The following is a 25,178-nucleotide window of genomic DNA, read 5'->3' as shown; positions in this document are numbered from 1 at the left end:
CCTCAGTTTCCTCATCTGTGAGGTGGGGATAATAAACAGCACTGACCTCACTAGGTTGTTGGGAAAATTAAGTGAGATAACCTATATAAAGTGCTATATAAATGCTAGTTATTATTAGCTATTATTAATACATTTCTCTCAAACCTGAAGCTAATTGCAAGCTCAATGTACTTTAAGTTAAGGTAAGAATATTCAAGAACCAAAAGGCCAGACAATTATAAGGTAGTTTAATAATTTTACTATGGGGAATGAATAAATGTTTAGAAAGAAAAGGGTTTGTAAAAAAACCGTGATAATCATGATGAATAAAATGAATAATAGCATCTTATACATTACAAAGAGCTTTCTAAGCTAAGATCCAGAAAAGAGCAGTCAGGCAGATTCATTTGCATAGCCAAAGAGGGCAAAACAAAGGCCAAAGGAAGAAAAGTGGAAGAGAGGCATATTTTGACCCATATAAATAACAAATACTTTACAAATGGTCTGGAGTTAGAAACAAAGGATCTCAGTTCAAATCCTGTCTTGACTACTTAACCTTTCTGGGCCTTTATATTTATGTTGTGTGTATTTACAGATGTATTTAATATCTCTCCCATTAGAATGTAAGTTCTTTGTGAGCATGGACTGTTTTCAGTCTTTGTCCTTGAACTTCCAAGACTTTGAGTGGTGCCTGGTACCTGGCAAATCTTCATAAATCTTTGGTAACTGACTGATTGGATCAAGTGACTTCTGAGGTAACTTTCAGCTCCCATGAGGTGAGTATTACAGGTTATTATCACTCTCATGCTACAGATGAAGAAATATGCCCAGAGCGGTTAAGGGACTCAACACAGCCACATAGCTAGGTCTCCTCACTCCAAGTATAATAATATTCTTTTTACTAAGCTAAAATGCATCTAATAACAAGAGGTGTAAAAAATAGAATGGATTTCTGGAGGTGGTTTTTAGAGGCTTCCAAGCCTCTAAGTTTGCTTAAGAGAAGAGGCTGTGGAGGGATGACGAGGCTTATACGTATGTGAATAAGGCTTTGTTTGGTGGCTTGTGATGCAACTAGTCCCTGAACCTCTTAAAACTTGTTCATGAAACTTGTTCATCTCTCCTCGGGCTTGGTCAGCAAAGAGGAGGATAGTGATGGATTGTACTATCAAGCAGAGCAAAAGGTCTCTCCCAGTGTGGGGTAGCCAAACTTTCTTCTCCAGCATGGAAAAGCTTATGTTCCATCTGCTGTCCTGCTATTGATGTTGTTTGTCCTTTGTTCTCAAAGAGGACCATGATATTAGGAGGTGGTCATGACTTGCAGTGAATTGGATTTAAGTGATGGAGGGCTGTGCAAAGTCACCAATCCCACTCTCTCCTCCAGAGCCATATGGGTCCAGTGGCATGATATATAACAGGACGATGGAGATGGCACTGGATGTTTGAAGCCACTGGGGTTAAGTGACTTGCCCAGGGTCACACAGTTAGTAAGTGTCTAATGTGAAATTTTAACTCGGGTCCTCCTGACTCCAGAGCCAGTGTTATATCCACTGTACCATCTAAGCTGCCCCCATATAAATGTGAGTTTTATAACTATTATTACAACTTTAAGAAACTCTTATTCAAGTATGGATGGGCTGGACAGAATAAGGGACATAGTTCTTTTTATCAGAAGTGCTTCCTGTTCGTGTATGAGTGGGCTGTATTACTAAGCTCCAGCTTTGAGATACTATGATTCTATAAAATTCCAATTTTACAGAAGAAGATGCTGATGCTAGAGGTGCTAAATGATTTTCCCAAAGTAAAACATAAATAAGTAAATGGTTGAGAGAGAAATTAATCTATCATCTTCATTCCTTCCCATCTCACCAGAACCTTGGGTCTGTGGAACCAGCCCAGACTCCAAAGAGGGCCTGGAAGCATGGTCCCCACATCACTTCCCTGCTACCATTTCTAAACCATGTAGACTCTGTTGGTCTTCCTTCCCCCTCCTTTCCAACTTTCTTTTATGTGTCCCTCCCATTAGAATTTAAGTTCCTTGAGGGCACAGACTGTCATGTTTGCATTCCCAGGCTTCACATACTAGATTATATACTTATCTAAATCTAAGTCTTTGGTCTATTCATCTTCCCACATGCTAGATACCTTACTAGCACAGTTTTCCTATTCATTTATGTATAGTCTGGGGCTGAATATTCTCAGTTTAGAAATATCAAAACAGAGCTTGTTCGCCATAGCTTGCTTATCCACCAGGCCTATTTTATATATGCACCCAACATTGATGATAATTGTTTAGAGTTTCCTGACCCTCTGTAGCAGGTATGCAATTTAAAAGTTTGCTAAAGAGTCAATAAGAGAGGTTTTTGTTTTTTGGGGGGCAGGGCAATGAGGGTTAAGTGACTTGCCCAGGGTCACACAGCTAGTAAGTGTCAAGTGTCTGAGGTTGGATTTGAACTCGGGTCCTCCTGAATCCAGGACCAGTGCTTTATCCACTGTGCCATCTAGCTGCCCCCAATAATAGAGTTTTTTTTTTGGTTGAGTATTTAATAATTTAGTTTAATTGTAAGGAGAAAAGGGCACATTAAGGCAAAAAGAATGTCATGTTTCAAATTACAATTTAGCACTTTACCTACTGAAAAAAAATATCACCAAATAAACACTTCAACCAAAAGAAAACAAACACATTTTCAAAGATCATTTACTTAGGGGTAATGTAACACAGCCTATAGATATTCAGAGCTTTATTGCCTGAAGTAAACCCCACAAGGAGAAATGAAGGGTCCCATTCCCCTTATAATAGAGGTTTTAATAAGCAAATAAAGTAATTTATGTTTAGATGACTTCAATGCAGTAGTGGTTTAAAAGTTTAAAATGCATTTGATTTTCACTTTTGCTTATTGGTGAACTATTTTCTCTGAGTAATAGTATTAGTTTTGCATTTATTAACTTCTAAAAGGTTTTTCACAAATAAAATGACAATCTGTCTGGTATCTATGAATAATAATTAAGTTATGTCAGTCAACAGTAAAATTCAGTTTTTTATTTGATGTTAAATATTTTAATGTTAAATAATTTATTACACGAGCTGATACAAAGTGAAATGTACTGTGTACAAAGAAGATGATCATCAGTGAATGACTTAGCTATTCTCAGCAATACAATGATTCAAGACAATTCTGAAGGATTTATGATGAAAAACGATATCCATCTCCAGAGAAAGAACTGATGATGTCTGAACAGAGTGAAGCATATTACTTTGAATTTATTTTTCTTGAGGTTTTTTGTCTGTTTTCTTTCACAACATAACTAATATGGAAATGTTTTGCATGACTACACATGTATAACCTATATCTAATCCCTGGGGGGAGGGAGGGAGAAAATTTGGAACTCAAAGTCTTAAAAATGATATTTAAAATTGTTTTTACATGTAATTAGGAAAAAATAAAATACTAAATAGAAAAAATTAATTATTATTTTACTTTTATAACAGGGATGGGGAAGTTTTTCTCTCTGAAGAGCTACTTCAGAAAAACAAAAACAAAACTAAGGTCAAATTAGCAAAGTTAACTTGAAAAATATAAAATTTAGAGAAACATCCTTAAAAGTATTTTCCAATCAACTTTTTAATAGGGAATACACAACTTTATTCTTTTATTTATTTTTTTGGGGTGGGGGAATGAGGGTTAAGTGACTTGCCCAGGGTTACACAGCTAGTAAGTGTCAAGTGTCTGAGGTCGGCTTTGAACTCAGGTCTTCCTGAATCCATGGCCAGTGCTCTATCCATTGCACCACCTAGCTGCCTCCACACAATTTAATTCTAACAAAATAAAACTACTTCACTTTTATATCATAGTTAGTTATGGAGGAAAGAAAGAAAAAGATGGAATAAATTACAACAGTAGGAGAGAGAAACCATAGGAGGGAGAGAAAATGTAGACTAAAGGACAGAAACATAGATACCCACCTACAATAACAGAGAGACTCCTAGAACGACACTTACCAAGGGCCCAGAGAGACAGGGAAAAGGGGAGACAAAGGGTCTCATTAGCTATATGCAAATGTAACAGGTGACCAAGGGAATAAATATAAATTAATATGCCTATAGTAGCTAAAATGCAAAGTGGAAGTTTACCAAAGCTCTTAGAAGCAAAGATCCTACACTCAGTTGATGGGGAGAGAAGGGAATTTGAAAAAGCATAAAAACTTTATAATATCTAGATAAAAGAATAAGTACCATCAGCTGTGTTTTAATTTTCAACTACCTAAAATGTATAAGTTGTAGGGTTCTTAAATATTTTCTTTAAAAGGAGAAAGGCCCTAACCTACTTTGGAAAGTAGGGAGTACCTAGGCCTTATGGTTTTAAATTTCCTATGTTTTCTACACTATAAAAACCTACATCATATTATCACTTGGTATTTTTCCCATGGGCTGGGGGTTCCCCCCTCACATCTCATAGTGAACAAAAGAGTCACATAAAGGAATTTCATATTCAAAACAGTCTTATGAGATAAACTCTATTAAGTTTCCCAAGACTGCTCTTATTTAAAGAACTAGAAGAAAATCTTTTAATGAACAATCTACTGGCTCCACTTTAAAAGGTAAGCAGAAGTAAACTAAAAAGCAACTAAACTAGGAGATTGTTGAAGTGAAGTCAAAACAATGCTAGATTAGTAAATAGTTAAGTCTAATCTGTATTCTGTCATGTACCTGAGTGATCCTAGGCAAGTCACTTCACCACTTTGATCTGAAGTTTCCTCATCAGCAAAAAGAAGTTGGGACCAGAGGACCTTAAAATCTCTTCTAGATCTAAGCCTGAGCCCCAAATCTTATTTGTAAGTAGTTAGGGCATCACTAAGTTACCACATTAATAGAAAATAAAAGGGGCAGCTAGGTGGCGCAGTGGATAGAGCACTGGCCCTGGAGTCAGGAGTACCTGAGTTCAAATCCGGCCTCAGACACTTAACACTTACTAGCTGTGTTACCCTGGGCAAGTCATTTAGCCCCAAATGCCTCACTAAAAAATATTAAATAAATAAAAAAATAAAGACAATGTCGGCAGGATTAAATAGTAAGCTGAATTCCAGAGATCATACAATAGCCAGAAAAAAAGTTTTGGTGCCACCTAAAATTCTTAGCTGGAAGGAATTTGAGAATTCAGTCAGTCTAGTCTCTTCATTTCATATATAAGGAAATAGCATCTTATATAATGTTTGTGAACTATAACAAAAAAGCAACATGGCGCAAATGATAAAGTATACCACATTCAGCACAGAAGCAGTGAATCTAAACTCTTAACAGTGACTATGATCCTGAACAAATTAATCAATCAATAAGTATTTAGTAATCATGTACTAAGCACTGTGAAGACAAATAGGAAAACAGAATATCTTTTCTCCAAGAGCTCTCATTTACCTGGCAAAGGAGTCATTCAGCACACCTGCCAAGCTGATTTGGGGTTTGACAAACTATAGAATGGTTTGGGGTGGGTGAGGGGAGTAGCTATTTTGAGGAGGGATGCCTGGATCTGTGATTTTACTCGTACATTAAGATTTTTTAAAATTTCTTACATCTCTTCAATCAAAAGCAGTTTTGAACTACTGGTTCTCTACATTTTAAGTCAGAATATGAAGTCACAGTGTTATCCTAAGAACAATTAAACTTATTATGAAGCACTTTTACCAAATACCAAAACACCAAATACTCTACAAAGTTAAATAACGGTGGCGTACTGATCTAGTCAACTGGGTGAGGTGTCTCAGAAGAGCCAATAAAAGTTTACCTCTCGAGAGATGATTCCTGCTCTTCGTGCTCTACTTCCCAGAACAAAAGAAAACTCACTGACTTGTGCCAGTCCAGCTGAGACAATCCATTTGATGTACTGACCGCTCTTTGGCAGAATAAGGGATAAGACAAGCACTGCCAAAACAAACTTTGAGAACAACATTCATATTATTATTTTTGAAACATTCAAACAAGAAACTTGTAATTAATATACAGAAACCACAAGGAGAGTAGAGAAAGTCAAATGAGATATATATTCCAACAATATATTAAATTGAGATTTCATATGTGAATGTGCTTTACTTCCTCAAAATAACATAAAATATTATAATTAATGCAAGCATGAAGAATTAGTGCAATGAAATTGTGAAGAACAATAAGACAAATAGGGAGTTGCTAGCTGCCTGGCAACTGCCCATCAGGTGATGCTAACTGAGCTTTCTATCTTAAATTTTTTTTTTTGGTACATTCAATCAGCTTCTGTGACAAAATAGAGCTAAGCTACCCAAATACTGTTTGGTGATGGCAACTAGCCCCTACCCTTTTTGAGATAAGATAAACATTTTAAGATGAACTGGGATGTTTACTTTTGTCATCCCAACCTCTAGCCTGTGCAAAGAACAATGGCTCTGAATGCAGAGGACCTGGATTCATATCCTACCTGTAAAACTGACTGCTTTAGAGTATGACCTCCCTGGACCTCATTTTCCTCATTTGAAAGGTGAGGGAATTACAGCAAATGACCTGAGATGCCTTCTATAGTTCTAGATCTATGATCCTGTGATTATCCTTATTATAGACCTACATTCCAGGCCAGGAATATCAGACTAATATAAAACAACAGCCCAACAATGTTCTCTTTCTCAGATCCTCTTGGAGGCTGGGAGGCAAAGCCTTTTCTGTTGACAAATGGGTTGCATACAAATGAAAAACATGGAATGTGAGAATTGAGATGTCAAAACAGTCAATAAATTAACTATATGTTAGTCAGTAACTTTGGACACCTGGATTTTTGCCAAAAGATAGTCCCAAATGAAAATAATCAGCAGAGAGACTTGAACTCGAGGCCCAGCTCTGCCACTAATTAGATGGCAATGTGATACAGTGGAACAAGAACCAGATTTGGAATCTGAGTTTGAATATTGGCTCTTACACTATCTGTGTCAAGTTCAGCAAAAAATTTAACCTCATTGTACCTCATTGTATTCTCATCTCCAAAAGTGTTAGATTAGGTAACATTTATGATTCTTAGTAGCTATGGTCCAGTGATCCATCTCTACTTCATTTTTCTTTTTCTCAATGTAGCCACAACACCTGGATTTGAGTCTCATTTATTATACTTCCCAGATTGAGAAACTATAAGCACTATATAAATGTAAATAACGACTATCACTGGGAAGTATTTCGGTACTATAGAAGAGAGAACTTTATAACAAAATAAAAGGACAGTTATCTATTTTATTGGAAAAGACAAAGCTACTAATAAAAATTATACCTTCATTATTACCACTGACAAGGTAAGGAACATCAAAACAGTGAGTTCATATATTACAAAAGTGGGAAAAACATGGAGACCTATGAGAAAAAGGAAAGAACAAATTAATCTCTTATATTTTCTATATACCTGAATAGGCTGCAAAAGAGCTTTACTTCTAATTTTCTTAGTAAAACAACTTAAACGTTTGCACTTATCTACACTGTCCTTAACAGGATACCCAAAACTTTTTTTTAACTGATAATTACAAAAAGATAAATTGGGGATTTGGAGATTTTCTTCCTATTCTCTCCTACTTGGATGATGAAGCAATCATTAAATATGTAATTATCTGTTCCATTCCCTGCGCTTCCTCATTCTAACTAAAACATTCTGGGGGTTAATTTAACTAGGAAAGTGTGTTTCCTCATCTTCGGGGAAAAAAAAATTGGATCCAATCAGATGAGAAACAAGCTCTTATTCTCATTCTCCTTCATTAGTTTCTTGTGATCAAGATAGAGATACGTATTAATGTCTGCAAAGAAATAAGAATCTAAGAGGAAATTTAAATGAAAAAAAATACAATATAGGGCCAATACTACTCTCAATACTATATTATACTGAACTAAGCTATATTGCTACCTCATAAGAACCTATTAGAGAACATTATACTGTATCTACTGACATACTTTCTGTATTCAGTATTTATAAATAAATTCTGAAAAAGCAAGAAAACTATTTACCTTGTACAGCTCTCTTAACACACAACTAGAATACCAACAGCAGCTTCTCTATGTAGAACACCTTTATAACCAAAAGAATTCAGCAGCTTGACACTGGTTGACTGGGTGAGAGAGCTGAGCGGTACTCACTCCTCTATTCCTGTCCAGTTGATTCTTTATTCCTATCCCTCCTTATCAGTCATATCTTCCTGCTTTCCTTAGAATGGAAACACGGGGATGCCTATGCTTCAATGTACCTGCTCTCCTGTCAATTTTCTTCAATTCAACAAATACTTATTAAGTATTTGCTATGTGTAAGGCAATATGCTGGGATTTTAGGTAACAAGGACAAAAACCAATAGTTCTTGCCCTGGAGGAGCTTGCATTCCCCTAAAGAGATATACCATTTAAACAAATAAGTAAACACAAAGTAATTTCAATAAAGTGAGTACTAACAACCTAGAGAGAGCAGAAATAGATTTGTGGGGGAGGTGGAACTGAGGTCTATCAAGTAGAAGTGAGGAAAACCCCATTTGGGACACACGTGTGAATGGAGAGGGAATATCCATGGAAAGGAAATAGACAGGAGCCCAGTTTGACTGGAAGGGAGACTTTGTGCAGAGAAGTACTGTGCTCTAGGATGAAAAGAGGGAGCTAGACTACAGAGGACTAGAAATGCCAGGCTGAAGATATTTATTTTCATTCCAGACGCAATGTGGAGCCAACTTTTAAGATGGCTGGGTGACTAGGCAGAAGGATGTATGGGAGAGAAAAAATTTGCCAGTAGAGAGACCAAGTAGGGGCTATTGGACCAGCCTTGATAAAGAGAGAGGACTTCAATTAAGACAGAGGGCATGTGAGTGGAGAAAAGGGAAAGGGCACAAGATCTGTTGTGGAGGCTGGATAAACCAGGAAAACAGGGAAGATCTGTAGTATGTATATTACCCACTGACAAGGTACTTAAGAGATACTAAAGCCAGTCTCCTTTATACAACTCTAAAACAGAACTTTATTTAAACCTATCACTATATTTCCAAAGGTTCCATTTGTAATTAATCATCTTTTTCTATAGAGTTTTTAGGTTATATGCTAACAGTCTTTTTCTGTCCTTAAACCAAAAATGTTCTAGAAAAAACTTCATTTACTAAGAAATAATCATTAAGAGTATTTGACTCTTTTAGCCCCACAAAAGCACTGGCTTTTGGATCTAATGCACAAAGTCTTGGTACTTTCCTATTTAATTAATATCCACTTACCTAACATCTGAATAATTTCACTTCATTAGCAGATTAACCCAGATAAGTCCCTAAAATGACTTAATTGGCTATTGAGATAAATTTATCAACTGACCAGATAAGAGATGATTAACACAAACTATTTTTTGTATAATAAGAGCTAAATAACATAAGCAAAAGTGTATAAAATTGTTATTATTTTATTTGAGAGCAATATATTCCAATTTGCATTTAAAAACCCAATTGACAGATAAAAATTCAAATATCTACATTTTAAAATATAGGATATTGATGGATATTTAGCTCTTTAAAAAGTCAATGTTTAAAATATACAGGGTAAAGCCTCTTATTAACAACACTGTAGTTTATGTTTGACTCAGACATTAAGGTTTTTTAATTGTTAATATGCTGAGTCCTAACCAATCTTCCTGTCAAAAAAGTAGGCAATATGTTTCCACTAGTAGGTATGAAATTAGTCCTGAAAAGCAGCTAAAGGTATTTAAAACCTTATTTAAGCTTATAAAGCTCTCCACAAAATATTATAGAGGCACAACTTTTAAGTGCTTCACATCATTAACAATCAAGCATGAATCTATAATGTTTTTGGAAAAAAGATGCTAGAGAACTATGATTCTTTGTAACCATGTGGTGCTTACAATTTACTTATTATTACAGATGTTCAGCTCAAGAGATGACAAGCAAATTACAAGTGTAATTTTTCTTAATTTTTTTTACTCTTTCTGGAGCTTAGATAAAAAAAGGTTTTAAATAGAAGAGAAAGTGTCAGAGAGACATTTTTGATATATAGCAACCAAACCTAAGTTTCTCTGATTAAATCCCATTCTTATAAGACATTTCACCCTAACTGTAGAAAAAGGTTTATACATACCAAAAATTTAAATAAAAACATATCCAGAGAATGTAGGTGTGACATGTATGTTGGACAGTCTACTATGATTAGGAGAAGATATCTCATCCATGTCTACAATTAGAGGGTCTACAAATTTTGAACTGGGAGGAGAACATAAAGGGGATACAAGCTAATCCTTCCCTAATGATAAATCTAGCAGAGGAAAGTTCTAGGGTACGTGTGAAAGAAGAGATCTCTTCCTAAAGGAATGCAATAAGAGACATGGAAAAAGGTTTGTTCACCCCCATGGTCCCTAGAGGGAAGCATGAGTACAAAGAATCAAGCGCAAAGTGGGCAGCTAGGTGGAGAAGCGGATAAAGCACCGGCCCTGGATTCAGGAGGACCTGAGTTCAAATCTGACCTCAGGCACTTGACACTTACTAGCTGTGTGACCCTATGCAAGTCACTTAACCCTCATTGCCCCGCAACCCACCCCCCCAAAAACCCCACAAAAAAACAAAACAAATAAACACTTGTTGAAAAGAATCAAGGGCAAACCTACAACAGAGCCACAAACCTTCAGATTCTACTTGGTCTAGTGAGAGAGACCCATCCAGTAGAGAACCATATGCCCAGATATGCAACCAAGACCTTTACTACCACTATGAGTCCATGTGGACTATAAAATCCTGTGGGAAGATGGGAGCCACAAGAAAGAAGTGGGTTGCTTATGCTCTCAGAGAAGCAAGAATGTTGTCCCTGATTGTTGAGGGATTTAAGATATGATCCTATTTTGCTTTTCTGTTAGGTTTAATAAAAATCTTTCCTATATTCAAATGTCTTGTTAGTCTGAAGTCTGATACTGACATTTTCCTGCGTTTCCATGTGTTGAGGCATGTGCCAGTCTCAATTTTTAAGAGATTTCTCCCCTTTCACCCTCCAATTTATATTCAGGTCTTTGGTGTAAAGGACTGGGGTCCAAAAAAACCCCATAGGTTACATAAATGTGAGAAAGTAGACTGCTTAATAAATGAAATCATATTGTTATGATGACAATATAAGTTACCTATAGATGCAAAGAAAATGATGGCCAAAAAGTCCCGTATAGGTTCAACATAGGACACAATTTCTTCAGTAACCATATGACCTTGAGAAGAAATCAATGCTCCAGCCAAAAAGCACCCCAATTCCATTGAAACATCAAGAAGCTCTGTAATCTGTCAAGGAAGATTGGAAGCTTAAAGTTTACTCTTGAAGTATACAATATGGTAGTCCTTTATCCTGAGTTTTTATTCCAAATTATAATTACAGATCGAAATATTCTTTTTGGACTGAATATAAATGTTTTATACAAAAAAGAAATCAATACAGAAATATCTACAATATGTTACGGTTAATAGCATTAATAACCTTATAGAACAAGTTTTCTTCAAGAATATAACACGTATCACTTAATAACTGATTTCCTTAAAGAATGACTAGATTTTAAAGTACTTCATGTAAAAAAGCACCCTACCTATTTAACTGACAATTTCTTTTTAATTAAAAAAAAAAAGAAAAATTATATATTACCAGATATCTACTGACCACTGTTTGGTGAAAAACATTACACCATGCCAAAATGGATTTTTTCTTTTTACAATTATCTAGATAACTATCTTAATCCATATTTTACTAGTTGTAAAAACAACCTCTCTCTTTAACTTGCAGGTCAAATCTAAATAGGGAAGGCAGGTCAACACCATCTATTTACTCTTCTGATTGTTCCACATCTACTTGTCAAGTTCAAATAAAGCAAAATTCTTTTTCCTTCTAAAATAACCTACAAGATTATTCCCTGGTGACTTGTAATTGGTAAGCTATAACTTCAATTATTAATTTTTTTCTTCGAGGTTATAGAGTTCATGTTTTAATTTAAACTTGGTTAAATAAATCACTGCTCAATCTCAGCAATCTTGCATGCAAACTATGCATAAGTGAAAATTATTCTGTTAGAGTGTAGGTTTTAGGGGCAGCTAGGTGGCGCAGTGGATAGAGCACTGGCCCTGGAGTCAGGAGTACCAGAGTTCAAATCTGGCCTCAGACATAACACTTACTAGCTGTGTGACCCTCAGTAAGTCACTTAACCCCAATTGCCACACTAAAAAAAAAAAAAAAAGAATGTAGGTTTTATAGGATAACCTGATCACCCAGAGTCAAGAGAACTAGATTTAAGTCACAAATGTGTTGACAATTCTCCCTCCAATAAATTATTTTATTCAAATGATTTTTTTTCACTTAAGTACTGAAAATCTAGGAGGATAATGGAATAAAACCTGATTAAAAAGAAAACTGCAAGTGCCCTTAAAATAAATGAAACATTATTCATATGGAATATTATTGTGAATATTGAGAAATACTTTCCTGAATATATTTGAAATGTTTTTGGTCCTTTTTTTTCTCACTTTAAAATCAAAGCTTTGGAATCAAGAAAACACATAATGCAAAATGATTTTCTTTTCCCATAACCTGCTTTTATTAAGTAGACATAACCAACAATATTTTTTACATAATGCTAAACATGTTTTGCATAGTCAATAGCAAGAGACAATAAGAAATTCTCTTTTGCAGGTGTCTGCTTTTGAATGAGTTAAAAAAATTGACTATACAAAATAAAATTGACTACAATTTTATGAAGAGGATAAAATATTCATCTGTATCTTGTAAAGAATGGAATAGTGGATTGCTGACTTTACTGCTCAGAAAACCCAAATTAAAACCTACCTTTTAACACACACTGACTAGATGACTCTGGGCAGGCTATTCAACCTCTCAGTTCTCTAGGAAGCTCAAAGACTAGAATGGGCACCAAGCATTAACCTGCACTGAGAGAGGTAGCTTCCTTAGTCTAAGAGTTCTCTATACCAAGGAGAGGACAGATCCCTGCCTCTGTCCCTTTCCCTTTTGATCACATGAAAATCTACTAGCTTTGGATGTCAAAGAATCAATTCACTATATGGTAAGTAGTTCCACTGCTGAATTGTTAGAATGGGCCTAGTATAAAGTTAAGCTTCCTGATATGATGTTATTACTGCAAAGCAAATGGAAAAAAACACAATGATTTTTTAAAGTGAAGTTAACTTTTAATCAAATTTTCTTGTACAAAATGACAAATAAGGTAATACTTTGCATATCATACATGATTGCTTTCAGGGAAGGGCAAGGGGAAGGAGGGATAAAAATTGGAACCCAAAACTATTAATAGAAATGTTTATTACATTAAAATTTTTAAAAAGGAAAAAAAAAGTTAACTTCTTTGATAATTCCTTCCTTCTAAGAATACTTACATTTAAAATGTCTATAAAAGTAAATGCTTATTTAGAACTGATTACTTAAATATACAAAATAAAAAATAATTTTACATTTTAAATAAAAAAAAAACACACTTCAAATAGTTTGACAGAAGAGGTGTTATAATGGAATAGATACTGGCCTAGGATTTGGAAGATCTAATTTCAAGGCTTGCTTCTGCCACCAATCACCTATATATCAAGTCACTTTGCCTCTGTGTCCGAAACTTTCTTGTCTGTAAAAATGAGAGGTTTGGACATGTGTTGTTGTTTTGTTTTTTTTTTTTGGTGAGGCAATTGGGGTTAAGTGACTTGCCCAGAGTCACACAGCTAGTAAGTGTTAAGTGTCTGAGGCTGGATTTGAACTCAGGTCCTCCTGGCTCCAGGGCCAGTGCTCTATCCACTGTGCCACCTAGCTGCCCCTGGACACGTGATTTCTAAGGTCCCTTGTAGCTTCAATGTCAATTGATCATTAGTGAGAAATTAAATTCAAAATAGGATAAGAACTGCTTAGAAAAATTTAAAACTGTATTTAAGACCGTTTTAATTCTCATAAAGACAACATGATGTAGTGGATAATGGGCCTTGGAGTCACAAGGCCTGGGTTCAATTATCAGATCTTACATACTAGCTGAGTGACCCTGGGAAAGTTGGCTCGCCTGTCCCAACACCCCCCTTCTTCAACACTCCTAAATTATCAAGGATCAATGACAATTGTCTTTAGTTTATCTAAATTTTTACATAGTACTAAAAAGAAGCCTACTACTTCTTACTGAATCAAGAACCCAAAAGAAAAAAAAAGTTCTAAATAGTTTGAATATATACAATAAAACATAATATAGTCTTTTTTTTTTGCGGGGCAATGGGGTTAAGTGACTTGCCCAGGGTCACACAGCTGGTAAGTGTCAAGTGTCTGAGGCCAGATTTGAACTCAGGTACTCCTGAATCCAGGACCAGTGCTTTATCCACTGCACCACCTAGCTGCCCCAATATAGTCTTGATAAAACATAAAGCATTACAATGGTCAACAAAAATTAGCAGGTATCTTAAAAAGATGGATTATTTTAATAATAGTTGTAGTTTGATGCAGGTTAATTTCAAGTTTTTCGAACAAAAAAGTATACTTAATCTAGAAAGATCATGTAGATCAGTAAAGGTCTATGCAACTAAGGGATAGCAGGTCAGATATAGGGTCAAATAAAAATTAGTGAAGTGAGAAGGATTTTTTTGACTTTTATGTATCACCGGCAGAAGCAACAATAAAATGTTTCTGTTCTGTTCAAGAAAGATTATGTAAAGGAGAAAGGAGCAGAGAAAAGACAGTTTCGATCAAATGTAATTCAAAGAGAAAAATATTCAGGAATAGACAATCATTCAACTTCCCTGATGAAAAATGAAAATAGCAAGGTCCCTATTTTGACACAGATAGGGATTACTGAAGTTAAAATGACAGGGTATCAACAGGATTTGAGGAAGAACTTAAACAGGATAGGAAGAAGTTGTGTCAATCAGTAAGCCTTTATTGATCACCTACTCTATCTCTGGTACTGTGCTACATACTAGGGACACACATAAAAAATAGTCCCTGCCCCCGAGGGGCTTTTGTTGGATTTCAAAATAAAAACAATGTTTATTTAAAGATTAACAAAACACTCAAGAAGCGAGTTTTTACAAGGCAAATCTAGAAAAATGAAATGTGAGACAGAATACTGGAGAGCAAAATAATTAGCTCCAAATAAGTTTTGAAACTAAACCTCCAGTCTTGCATTTTGAACAGCCTAATATTAGGACATCTCTAAATGGATGATGCCTCATAGACATCTTAAGCTTAACATATCCAAAATGAAATTTTGGAACAAATTACCTTTGATCCCAAATCCTCACCAATTCTTAACTTACCCAGGCTCATAAGCTGGGTATCATTCTCAACTCCTTACTCTCTCATTTTCTATATCCAATCAGCTAATGGCTTTCCTCTGTTGCTTATTTCCCATATATTCTGTAGCTGTTTAATACATACATAGTTTCTTGGATTTTGCTGCCCTGTTTGTCTGTGAGCTCCTGGAGAACAGGGCCTGTCTTTCCTTGTACCCCAATGCTTAGTATGTATGGTGCCTGGCAGAGAGTAGGTTCTTTTTCTTTTTTTTTTTTAGTGAGGCAACTGGGGTTAAGTGACTTGCCCAGGGTCACACAGCTAGTAAGTGTTAAGTGTCTGAGGCCAGATTTGAACTCAGGTACTCACTCCTGACTCCAGGGCCAGTGCTCTATCCACTGCGCCACCTAGCTGCCCCAGAGTAGGTTCTTAATAAGTGCTAGTTGAATGACTAATTTAAATAAATATGATAGCTAATTTAGGAAGACTTTTGAAGAACAGAAACAAAAATTAGCACAAGACAAAGTGAGAAATTTTTACAAGTATTGGAACAGGCAAAATAACCTTGTGCAAAGATTTTTGGACTGGGTACAAATCCTATCTCTGACATTTACTAGTCAAGTCAGGTCAAGAATCATTTATTAAACATTTCCTATGTATGTACTCTGCTTATTAACAATACGACCCCAGACAAGTCCATCTATTTAATCTTTAGTTTTGTCATCTATAAAATGAGGATGACAGTATTCCTAAGTCCCTACTACACAGGGTTATTGTGAGGATCAAATATGGAAATTATTTTGAAAATCTTTATAGTTACTTTTAAAAGTTAAAAAATTTACTTTGAAGTTACTGTTAAAAGCTTTAAACATGTGACTGAGATTTAATAAAAGCAAAGGAAATATACATATTAGCAAAATAATCTTTTATACCAATGTTGCAAATGATTAAAAAAATCATTATCTACAGGGTCAGTAGTGATACCTTCATTAAGATTTTGTTTTAAAAATTCAAAGTAATCAATGACCAATATTGTTATGAATCAGGTACAATATCACTTAGAGCTTTGCAAACGTTAAAGTACTATGATTTCCTTGGAACATTACAACAGAACTGGACAAAACTCAATACTCTCATCACTTCCTTATGAAACTGAATTTCCTTATTTCTATCAATGGAGTTATCCTTCTAACCTAATTCCTTTTTAACTCTTCTCTCCCCTGTGTTCAGTCACAAAACCCTCTGTATTCTTTTTGTCTAGTCTCTTCCTTTCACTTTTTTTTTTTTTTTGTGGGGCAATGAGGGTTAAGTGACTTGCCCAGGGTCGCACAGCCAGTAAGTGTCAAGTGTTTTGAAGCCAGATTTTAACTTGGGTCCTCCTGAATCCAGGGCCATTGCTTCATCCACTGCTCCACCTAGCTGCCCCCTCTTCCTTTCACTTTAATCACATTGCTGCCATTCTAGTCCTTGTTACCTCAAACCTTTATCACTGTTATACACTATTAACTGATATCTAACTGTACTTTGTGTTCCACAATTACTACCAGATTAACACCCCCCCCCCAAATGGATCCCCAGTGCTTTCTGGATCAAATCCAAATTCTATACACTGGCAGTCAGAGGTCCACCTTACCTACCCAATAGGTCTCTTCCACCTCCAATCAAGCTGGTCTTATAACTATCCCACATATATGGCACATTCTCTCCTGCCATCAGAAATTTGCTCATTCTCCCCTCTACTGTAGAACCAGGGCCATGCTGGTTAATGTTTAACAACTAGCTCTCTGAGGGGGAGGAAAAAACAAAAACAAAAAACCTGGTATACATTTAAAAATTTAATCTGTATTATTATATTTTCTCCACCTAGAATTTCCCAAGTCTAGACAATCAACAAAGCAATAAATCAAGTCCTGATTTGTGGCATTTGCTATTTTTCAAGTAAATGCTCACAGTGAAAATTTAACAACTGGCTCTCACAAGTTAGTATGGGCTGGCTCCAGCACATTACTGTTAGTGACTTCTTTTCCATTCTTGACTATGAAAATGCTGCCCATTCTTCGAGGCTCTTATGTCAAGTCTTCACCTTTCAATGAAGTATTTCTCAATTTCTTTGGTTCACACTGATCTCTCCACTCTCCATTGTATTTTTTGCCATTGCCATAAACATAATGATACCTGATATATGTAGTTTTGTGTCCTGTGCATGTCTTATTAACTTAATTAGACTATAATCTCTTCAAGGTTCTATACATAGTAGACAGATTAGATATTTAATATTTATTGAACTAATGATATGCTCCCTGTAGGTTCCCATTTATATTTTAATTCCTTAACATTAGTGCTTTTTCATATACATAAATGGCTACAATGTTTCCACTCATTAAATCTGAAGGCAGTTGGTCAAAATTTTGGGTGATGAGTTGAAGGTGATCATTCGAATTTATGTAACAAGAAGAAAAGAAATAGAATCACCTCCATTTTAGAGAAGGCAAAACCATAGGCAAAAAATATGAATGTATAAATTTCTTGAAGAGTTAAAGTATGTGAAATTTTCACAGATTTATTCCTATCTAAACTATATTATAGAATCCTATTCAGAGAACTGTCCTCCCATAAATTTGAGCGGAAAGTAGGAATACATTCCAAGACAAGAATTTCCTCTTTCATTGGTTAGTCTTTTAACTACTTGTTCTTGTTCAGTCATGTCTGACATGGCAATGATAATGGAGTGATTTGCCATTTCCTTCTCCAGCCCATTTTATAGATGAGGAAACTGAGGCAAAAAAAGGGTGAAGTGACTTGTCCAGGGTCATACAGCTAGTAAGTGTCTGAGGTCAGATTTGAACTTAGGTCCTTCATGACTCTAGGTCTAGTGTCATCCACTGTGTCATCTAGCTGCACTAGTCTTTAATTAAACTGAGGCTATGACTTACAGATTTGAGTGCATTTAAAGTAAAGCCTGTTAAAAATATCAGCATATAGAATTTTCTTTAAAAAGGATGTTTTCGGGGGCAGCTAGGTGGCACAGTGGATAGAGCACTGGCCTTGGATTCAGGAGGATCTGAGTTCAAATCCAGCCTCAGACAGTTGACACTTACTAGCTGTGTGACCCTGGGCAAGTCACTTAACCCCAATTGCCTCACCAAAAAAAAAGAAAGAAAAAAAAGGATGTTTTCCTATTTTTAGATGTTTATTTTTTCAAATTAGGTCAATATTTATTCAAAATCTAACACAGTTAAAAGTTATTGTGAGTTTCTTTTTGAAGAGTGAAGTGAAAACTTGTTTATTTAAAATGTTAAAAATATTCATAAAAGCCCAAATAATTTGTACAGAAATACTTTCTTACAAAAACAAGAAGTAAGGCTTTTTCTTCCTAAAAAATCATTTAATAAAGTTGATTATTAGAACTTATCAGAAAGAACCTTAATAGGAAAGTTGGAAGAATCTACTTTTAGCAATTTAATACACTTCTACCTTTTAGTACAAAATTACCCTAACTTACGGGATAATACAAGTTTTGTTTTAATTACTCATTAAGTTGGTCTCTCTCTTTTTTTTAATAATAAGGAAACCTCTAAATTAGGTAACTTTGTCAAAGATAAGAAAAAAATTAAATTGCCTTTTCTCCTTCATGATAATTATGTCCTTAAAATCTCATGAAATCTATATCCTTTAACAAAACATTAAAAACCCCATTTATCTCTGAATATCGTGTGTTTTAACGCTGCACTCTACATTTCTGGTTATTTACTGTTTTTATATTAAAGGTAATGGAGGTTCAATTCAATTAGTAATATGATCAATCAGCGGCTAGCAATTTTTTTTTGTTAGAAAGGAGCTGTCTGACGTGGAATTTCATAGAAAACCACTTCCTTTATTACTCTGCTCTCTTATCCCAATAAAAATGCCATTGTGGTTCTGGATTAACATAAAAAGAACTTTTTACTGCCTGGAAAAGTTGCATATTTATTACTTTTAAAAATTCCAATCTGCCCTCAGTCACTTGACTGTACTTTATCTAAAAGTTGGCACTGTAAAACTGCTTTTGTACTACTGAACTTTTATTTCAAATGTGAAACTGTCTGAAAGATGAGGAAAGGACAGATTTAGAATTGGAGCTAATGTGACTAATTTCTCAGTCAAGCTTTTAAAATGTCAATTTAAAAAACAAAGTTTTAGTAAAGCATTTAAAAGTAAAATCACAGGATTTTTAGAGGTTTGTTCACTGAATTATTTTACTCTACAGATCAACAATGGAGACTACAAATAATCTATAATGTAATCTCTTAATGTAAATAATTCGATGACAATAACCACACTGGTCCAAATAAAGAACATACTGCTTCTGTCCTCTCCCTAAAATCCGGTTTGTAGAAACGCTGATTGAAGTATAATTTTTCATTATATGTATCCCACCCACCACCAATTTTTTTTAAACTTCCAAGAAACTGTCCTTCTCAGAACATGGCCTAAATCTGGACAAATACGGTAATATTTAAGAGTTATAGAAGTACTTATGATCCCTTAGTAACTAACCATAATGTAGCACTTTCCTTTAAATAGAATATAAATCTTCTCAAATATAAGAAAAAAATATTTTATCATGTGAAAATTACCGTTAACATTAGAAAGATGAAGGCTGATATTCCTAAAACAAGAATTTCTTTATTTCCTTTGCTCTCCATATGCAGCTTTCGATAATATGGGCCTATAAGATAAGTCTTTATAACGAGACATATAAGAAAAACAGTAACCAGAGAAACGAGGATTTGACCAATCAGTATCATTATTCTCAGTATTTCCAGGAAAATGCTGGAGGGAAACAAAAAGAAAAAATGTTATTCTACCTTTAAACCCTGTTTCTCCCATTTATCCTGACATTAGCTTCTGATATTTTTCTTTCAATATGTTGTTTCAAATTAATTAACAGATTAACATGTATTTTGAAATTTTGAAATGAAATCTACAAAATCATATGTGTCCCGAAGTCTTAACTTTACATTTTGTATTGCCATTTGGATTAGATATAGGATATTGAATTCATAAGAAACGACATTGTTAGGACCAAAAACCTGTGTTGAAAAGATTTAAAATACAAACCCTATTACCTGCTTTTTTGGAGCAATGTCTGACCTAACGAAATTCCTATTCAACAAAAGAATTAATATACTTTCAAAGTCCTTGTGCATATAACAAGGTTTGATTTACATCCCAGAGTTACAGAATTAAAGGAGTCATAGCAACAAAGCAACTAATTAAACTTCTAATAGCATATTCTTTTATCCTCTTCTCAAACCAGAATTCTTTAATTTTCCAGTGAATTTAATATAATTATTAATCCAAACACATTGAGAGCACTGTTTTACTCAGTCTAATCTCCAAAAGGATGGAAAAGTTTATAAGCAGTTTTTACTACTATACCAAGAACCTAAGAAGGGTATACTTTATTTTTAATAATTACAGTTAAAAAGCTTTTGTTATCTTGGGTATGTTGAATGAAGGAGCACTTAGCTCCCAGTTCTAGGTAAAGAGTTATAATGATCAATGGACTAAATATACCACATCATAGTTCAGCATGGGATAATAGGACAGTAATTATTTGTACAATCAGTACTAGAAATGCAAATAGCTAGGGGCAGTGGTACAGGAGATCAGAGTCCACCCTGAGGCAGGAACCATACAATATAAAAAGCAAGAATGGCACCAAGTATGGATAACAGAGAGAAGTTGATGGGAGGAAAGCAAATGAGCAATTATTTGAAATCTAAATCCATTTATCTGACATCTCCCAGGAACTTCTAAATGCAGTTAGCTTTTTACTTTTAGCTACTGGAATTTAAATATGATTCAGCCTCTAGGTTTATTATATAAGCAAAAGCAATACAGGTGTCCAATATGGATTTTTATTTTTGTCTCTATATTCATGATTCTTTTAATTTAAAAAGTCATACCTTATTTAACCTTCACCTTCAAAACTACTGGAACCCCAGTAAACCCTATACTCCAAGATGGAAAAATCCAGAATTATCTATAGTAAAAGCTGGTTATCTGAAACTTAAAAGCATTTATCCCATAAATTTCTAAATTAAATTTCAGACTATTTAAAAATTTATTTATTGCCAACTTTATCAGTTTTCTGCTTATGAAATTTTGGGGAAAGATTTATTTTATTCTGCAGGTTCAATCCAATTACTTGAAATCAACAGAAACAACCATTACTCTGTGTCCTTATATTGTCTCCATCAGTGTATTGACTTTACTATGGATAAGTTATTTGATCGAAGATCTATGGTGAGTCAAATGCTGAATTTCAAAAAAAGCATAATTGAGAGATCAACAAATATAACTATTCAAACCTGACAAAGGCAGTTTGAACCATAGGTTCAAAAATTTTAGTTAGCCATACTATGAATCCTCAACCATATCAGATAAGTGAAGAGTTAGTCTGCTTTTTTGGCTGCTCCATTCTTTTGCAGAACTGCCTCTTAAATTAAGAGTTCTGGGCTATCAGAGGGAAAGCACAGAACTGAAAGCCTGGGAGACCCAGGTCTAGCCACAGCTATGTTACTTGGTGCTTTTGTTGAACTCAGAGTTTCAATCTGTAAAATCAGTTGTTAGATTAAATGATTTCTCGGTACCTTTTAGCAAGATGTAGTTTCCTTCCTTATCTCTTTGAATTAGATCTATTTTTGCCTTTGCTTTGTCTGAGATCAGGATTGCTATCCCTGCTTTTTTTACTTCAGCTGAAGCATAATATATTTTGCTCCATTGTATGTCTCTCTGCTTCAAATGTGTTTCTTGTAAAACAGCATTATTGGGGGCAGCTAGGTGGCACAGTGGATAAAGCACCGGCCCTGGATTCAGGAGGACCTGAGTTCAAATCCAACCTCAGACACTTGACACTTACTAGCTGTGTGACCCTGGGCAAGTCACTTAACCCCCACTGCCCTGCCCCCCCCCAAAAAAAACCTACAACAGTATTCTAGGATTTTGGTTTTTAATCCATTCTAGCAAAACCTTTAGGAACCCCAGGTCACCTACTGACCAAGATGAGACATTGGAGTAGGACTTTAATGTAGGTATTCTAAAATTAAAAATCCAGGCTAAGGGTGGGCCCACTATTTCATAAAATAAAATTTGCTAGTCAATTTATTCTAGAGAGGAGTACGTGCAAAGGATACTAATAACTTCCTACAGTGTATCATTATTTTTAAGTAGGAAAATTCAAAAGAGAAGAGGAATTTTGATTTATATTATGTAGGGCTCAAATGTCAGTTTTTTTCAGTCAGATTTGGAGAACAATTTTTATGCTCCTTGGTTATTAGCCAAGCTTAAGTTACTTCCTTTAAAACAATGTTGTAGTATTTAAACAAATTGGTAATGAGTCCTTCAAAACAATTATAACAGACAAGTGAATCATATTACCACTGTTGAAAACTTTTTGGGAATGCCTTACTTGGAACTGTATTAAGAGCTTGTTATTATCTTTTGAATATAAGTTAATCAACAAGCAGTCAGTGCTTACTATGTGCCAAGTACTATGCTAAGTGCTGAGAATATAAAGAAAGGCCAAAAAGAAAAAATCCCTATCCTCAAAGGAGTATATATTCTAATGGGGGAGACAATGTGCAAAGAACCAGGTACATACAAGATATATATAAGGGTAAGTGAAGATAATTCTGAAAGGAGAAATCATCTCCTTGTAGAAGATGTTTTGAGGGTTGTCCTTATTACTTTTTGGAAACAGCCAAAGGTTATTTAGAAACCAGTCCTATGAATAAACTAGATGATCAAACATTGGTGATATAATTTTAGGTCAGTACAGGAGCTATCAAGTAACAAAACTGACCATTTCCCTCAGCCTCCTTTGGATGTTCCCCAAGGCTGTCATGGACCCTATTCTCTTCTCCCTCTATATTATCGTACTTGGTGATTTCATCAGGTCCCATGAATTCAATTTTCATCTCCATTTTAAATTTTAATTTAATCTCCCTGATTCAGGTCTCTCCCCATTCGAGTCCATCTTCCACTCATTTTCGATACCTACAACATGAATTATTTTTTTCCCTTTTACATAAATTCTTTTTTTTTTTCTGAGGCAATTGGGGTTAAGTGACTTGCCTGGGGTCACACAGCTAGTAAGTGTCAAGTGTCTGAGGTCAGATTTGAACTCAGGTCCTCCTGAATCCAGGGCCAGTGTTTTATCCACTGTGCCACCTAGCTGCCCTTTTACATAAATTCTAACCAACCCATAAAGAAAAGAAACTCTAGCTTAAATTTTGGGGATTTATTTTATTTTATTTTTGGCCAGGCAACAGGGGTTAAGTGACTTGCCCAGGGTCACACAGCTAGCAAATGTAAGTGTCTGAGGCCGGATGTGAACTCAGGTCTTCCTGAATCCAGGGCAGGTACTTTATCCACTGCGCCACCTAGCTGCCCCCTGGGGATTTATTTTTACTGAGATGGAGAATGATGCGAGTTATAAAAATCATAAGCTAAAAGATAAGAGGAGATAGAGACAGTAAACCCTGATAAGATTTTCATTTTCAGTAATAATTCATGGATAACCAATCTGAAAATAATAAATTATAGTAGGAAGCATAATAAAATTTAACCTGGAATATGTATTAACTCCTGCTTGTATGAGAGTTGGCATAACAGCTATGAATAATCCAAGCTGTACATCTTGCATTACTAGCATTCCAAGAAGCACACTGCTGTAGTCAATTTCACCTGTTTGAGAATAAAGATTGGTATTAATAATCTCGGTTTAAAGCAGTATAAAATACCTTACGCATATCAATACTGTCATGCTGACTTGCTCTGAAACTTTGTACTAATCAACTAAAAGGTTGGGTTTTTTTGCCACATAAAAACAACACAGATTTTAAAATTTATTTTTTCTAGATAAAGTAGTAAAAATATTTCAGATAAGATTTTAATAAGGGCTCTTAGAATAAAGTTGCTTACATCATTCGCATGCCTACAACATTACCTTCTCAAAAGTTAAATAACTGCTGAGGATATTTTTGTATTTGAATCAATGACAAATAAATTTCATTCATTGCAGAAAGGTAGATAAGCAGCTTTCTTTCTTAATCCATATTTTGTTCTTCAAGCTAGACAAAATGGCTTGACCTATATCTCTACTCCCAACTGAATCTAACCTTTAACCAAGCTCTAAGTCTTCTTGCCAACAATAGCAGTTTCCCCATTACAAAGCTGTCACTGTTTGCACAAAGAAAGTGTGTGGAAGAAGAGAAGAAGAAGAAGAGAAAGTAGATTTGAAGGTGAGTGGTTCAGAAGTAACTGTGAAATGTTCTTTTTTTTTTTTCCTTCTTTTTTTGCAGGCAATAGGGGGTTAAGTGACTTGCCCAGGGTCACGCAGCTAGTAAGTGTCAAGTGTCTCAGGCCGGATTTGAACTCAGGTACTCCTGAATCCAGGGCCGGTGCTTTATCCACTGCACCACCTAGCGGCCCCCCAAGTTATATACTTTTAAGAACATTTCAGGGGGGCTGCTAGATGGCGCAGTGGTTAAAGCACCGGCCCTGGATTCAGGAGTACCTGAGTTCAAATCCGGCCTGAGACACTTGACACTTACTAGCTGCGTGACCCTGGGCAAGTCACTTAACCCCCATTGCCCCCCACACACAAAAAAACCCCAAAAAAACCAAAAAAAACCAAAAGTATATAACTTGGGGCAGCTAGGTGGTGCAGTGGATAGAGCACCGGCCCTGGAGTCAGGAGGACCTGAGTTCAAATCTGACCTCAGACACTTAACACTTACTAGTTGTGTGACCCTGGGCAAGTCACTTAACCCCAATTGCCAGAGAGAGAGAGAGAGAGAGAGAGAGAGAAGAGAAGAGAAGAGAAGAGAAGAGAAGAGAAGAGAAGAGAAGAGAAGAGAAGAGAAGAGAAGAGAAGAGAAGAGAAGAG

The 25,178-nt window shown here is 35.3% G+C and overlaps 1 protein-coding gene across 1 annotated transcript in view; it reads right to left on the bottom strand.

Moving 5' to 3' along the window:
• TMCO3 (transmembrane and coiled-coil domains 3) overlaps window positions 1-25,178 on the bottom strand; it is a 68,445-nt gene that overhangs the window by 4,075 nt on the left and 39,192 nt on the right. The window contains exons 8-12 of the mRNA XM_043990591.1: window positions 23,857-23,974; window positions 19,858-20,053; window positions 11,106-11,256; window positions 7,254-7,333; window positions 5,757-5,906 (exon numbers count right to left, since the gene is read on the bottom strand). Coding sequence (XP_043846526.1) covers window positions 5,757-5,906; window positions 7,254-7,333; window positions 11,106-11,256; window positions 19,858-20,053; window positions 23,857-23,974 — 695 coding nt within the window. The remainder of the gene's footprint in view (window positions 1-5,756; window positions 5,907-7,253; window positions 7,334-11,105; window positions 11,257-19,857; window positions 20,054-23,856; window positions 23,975-25,178) is intronic.

This window comes from Dromiciops gliroides, chromosome 3, assembly GCF_019393635.1.
Source record: "Dromiciops gliroides isolate mDroGli1 chromosome 3, mDroGli1.pri, whole genome shotgun sequence".
In the NCBI taxonomy this organism is placed as follows: domain Eukaryota; kingdom Metazoa; phylum Chordata; class Mammalia; order Microbiotheria; family Microbiotheriidae; genus Dromiciops; species Dromiciops gliroides.
This window is presented reverse-complemented; position numbering and strand designations above follow the sequence as displayed.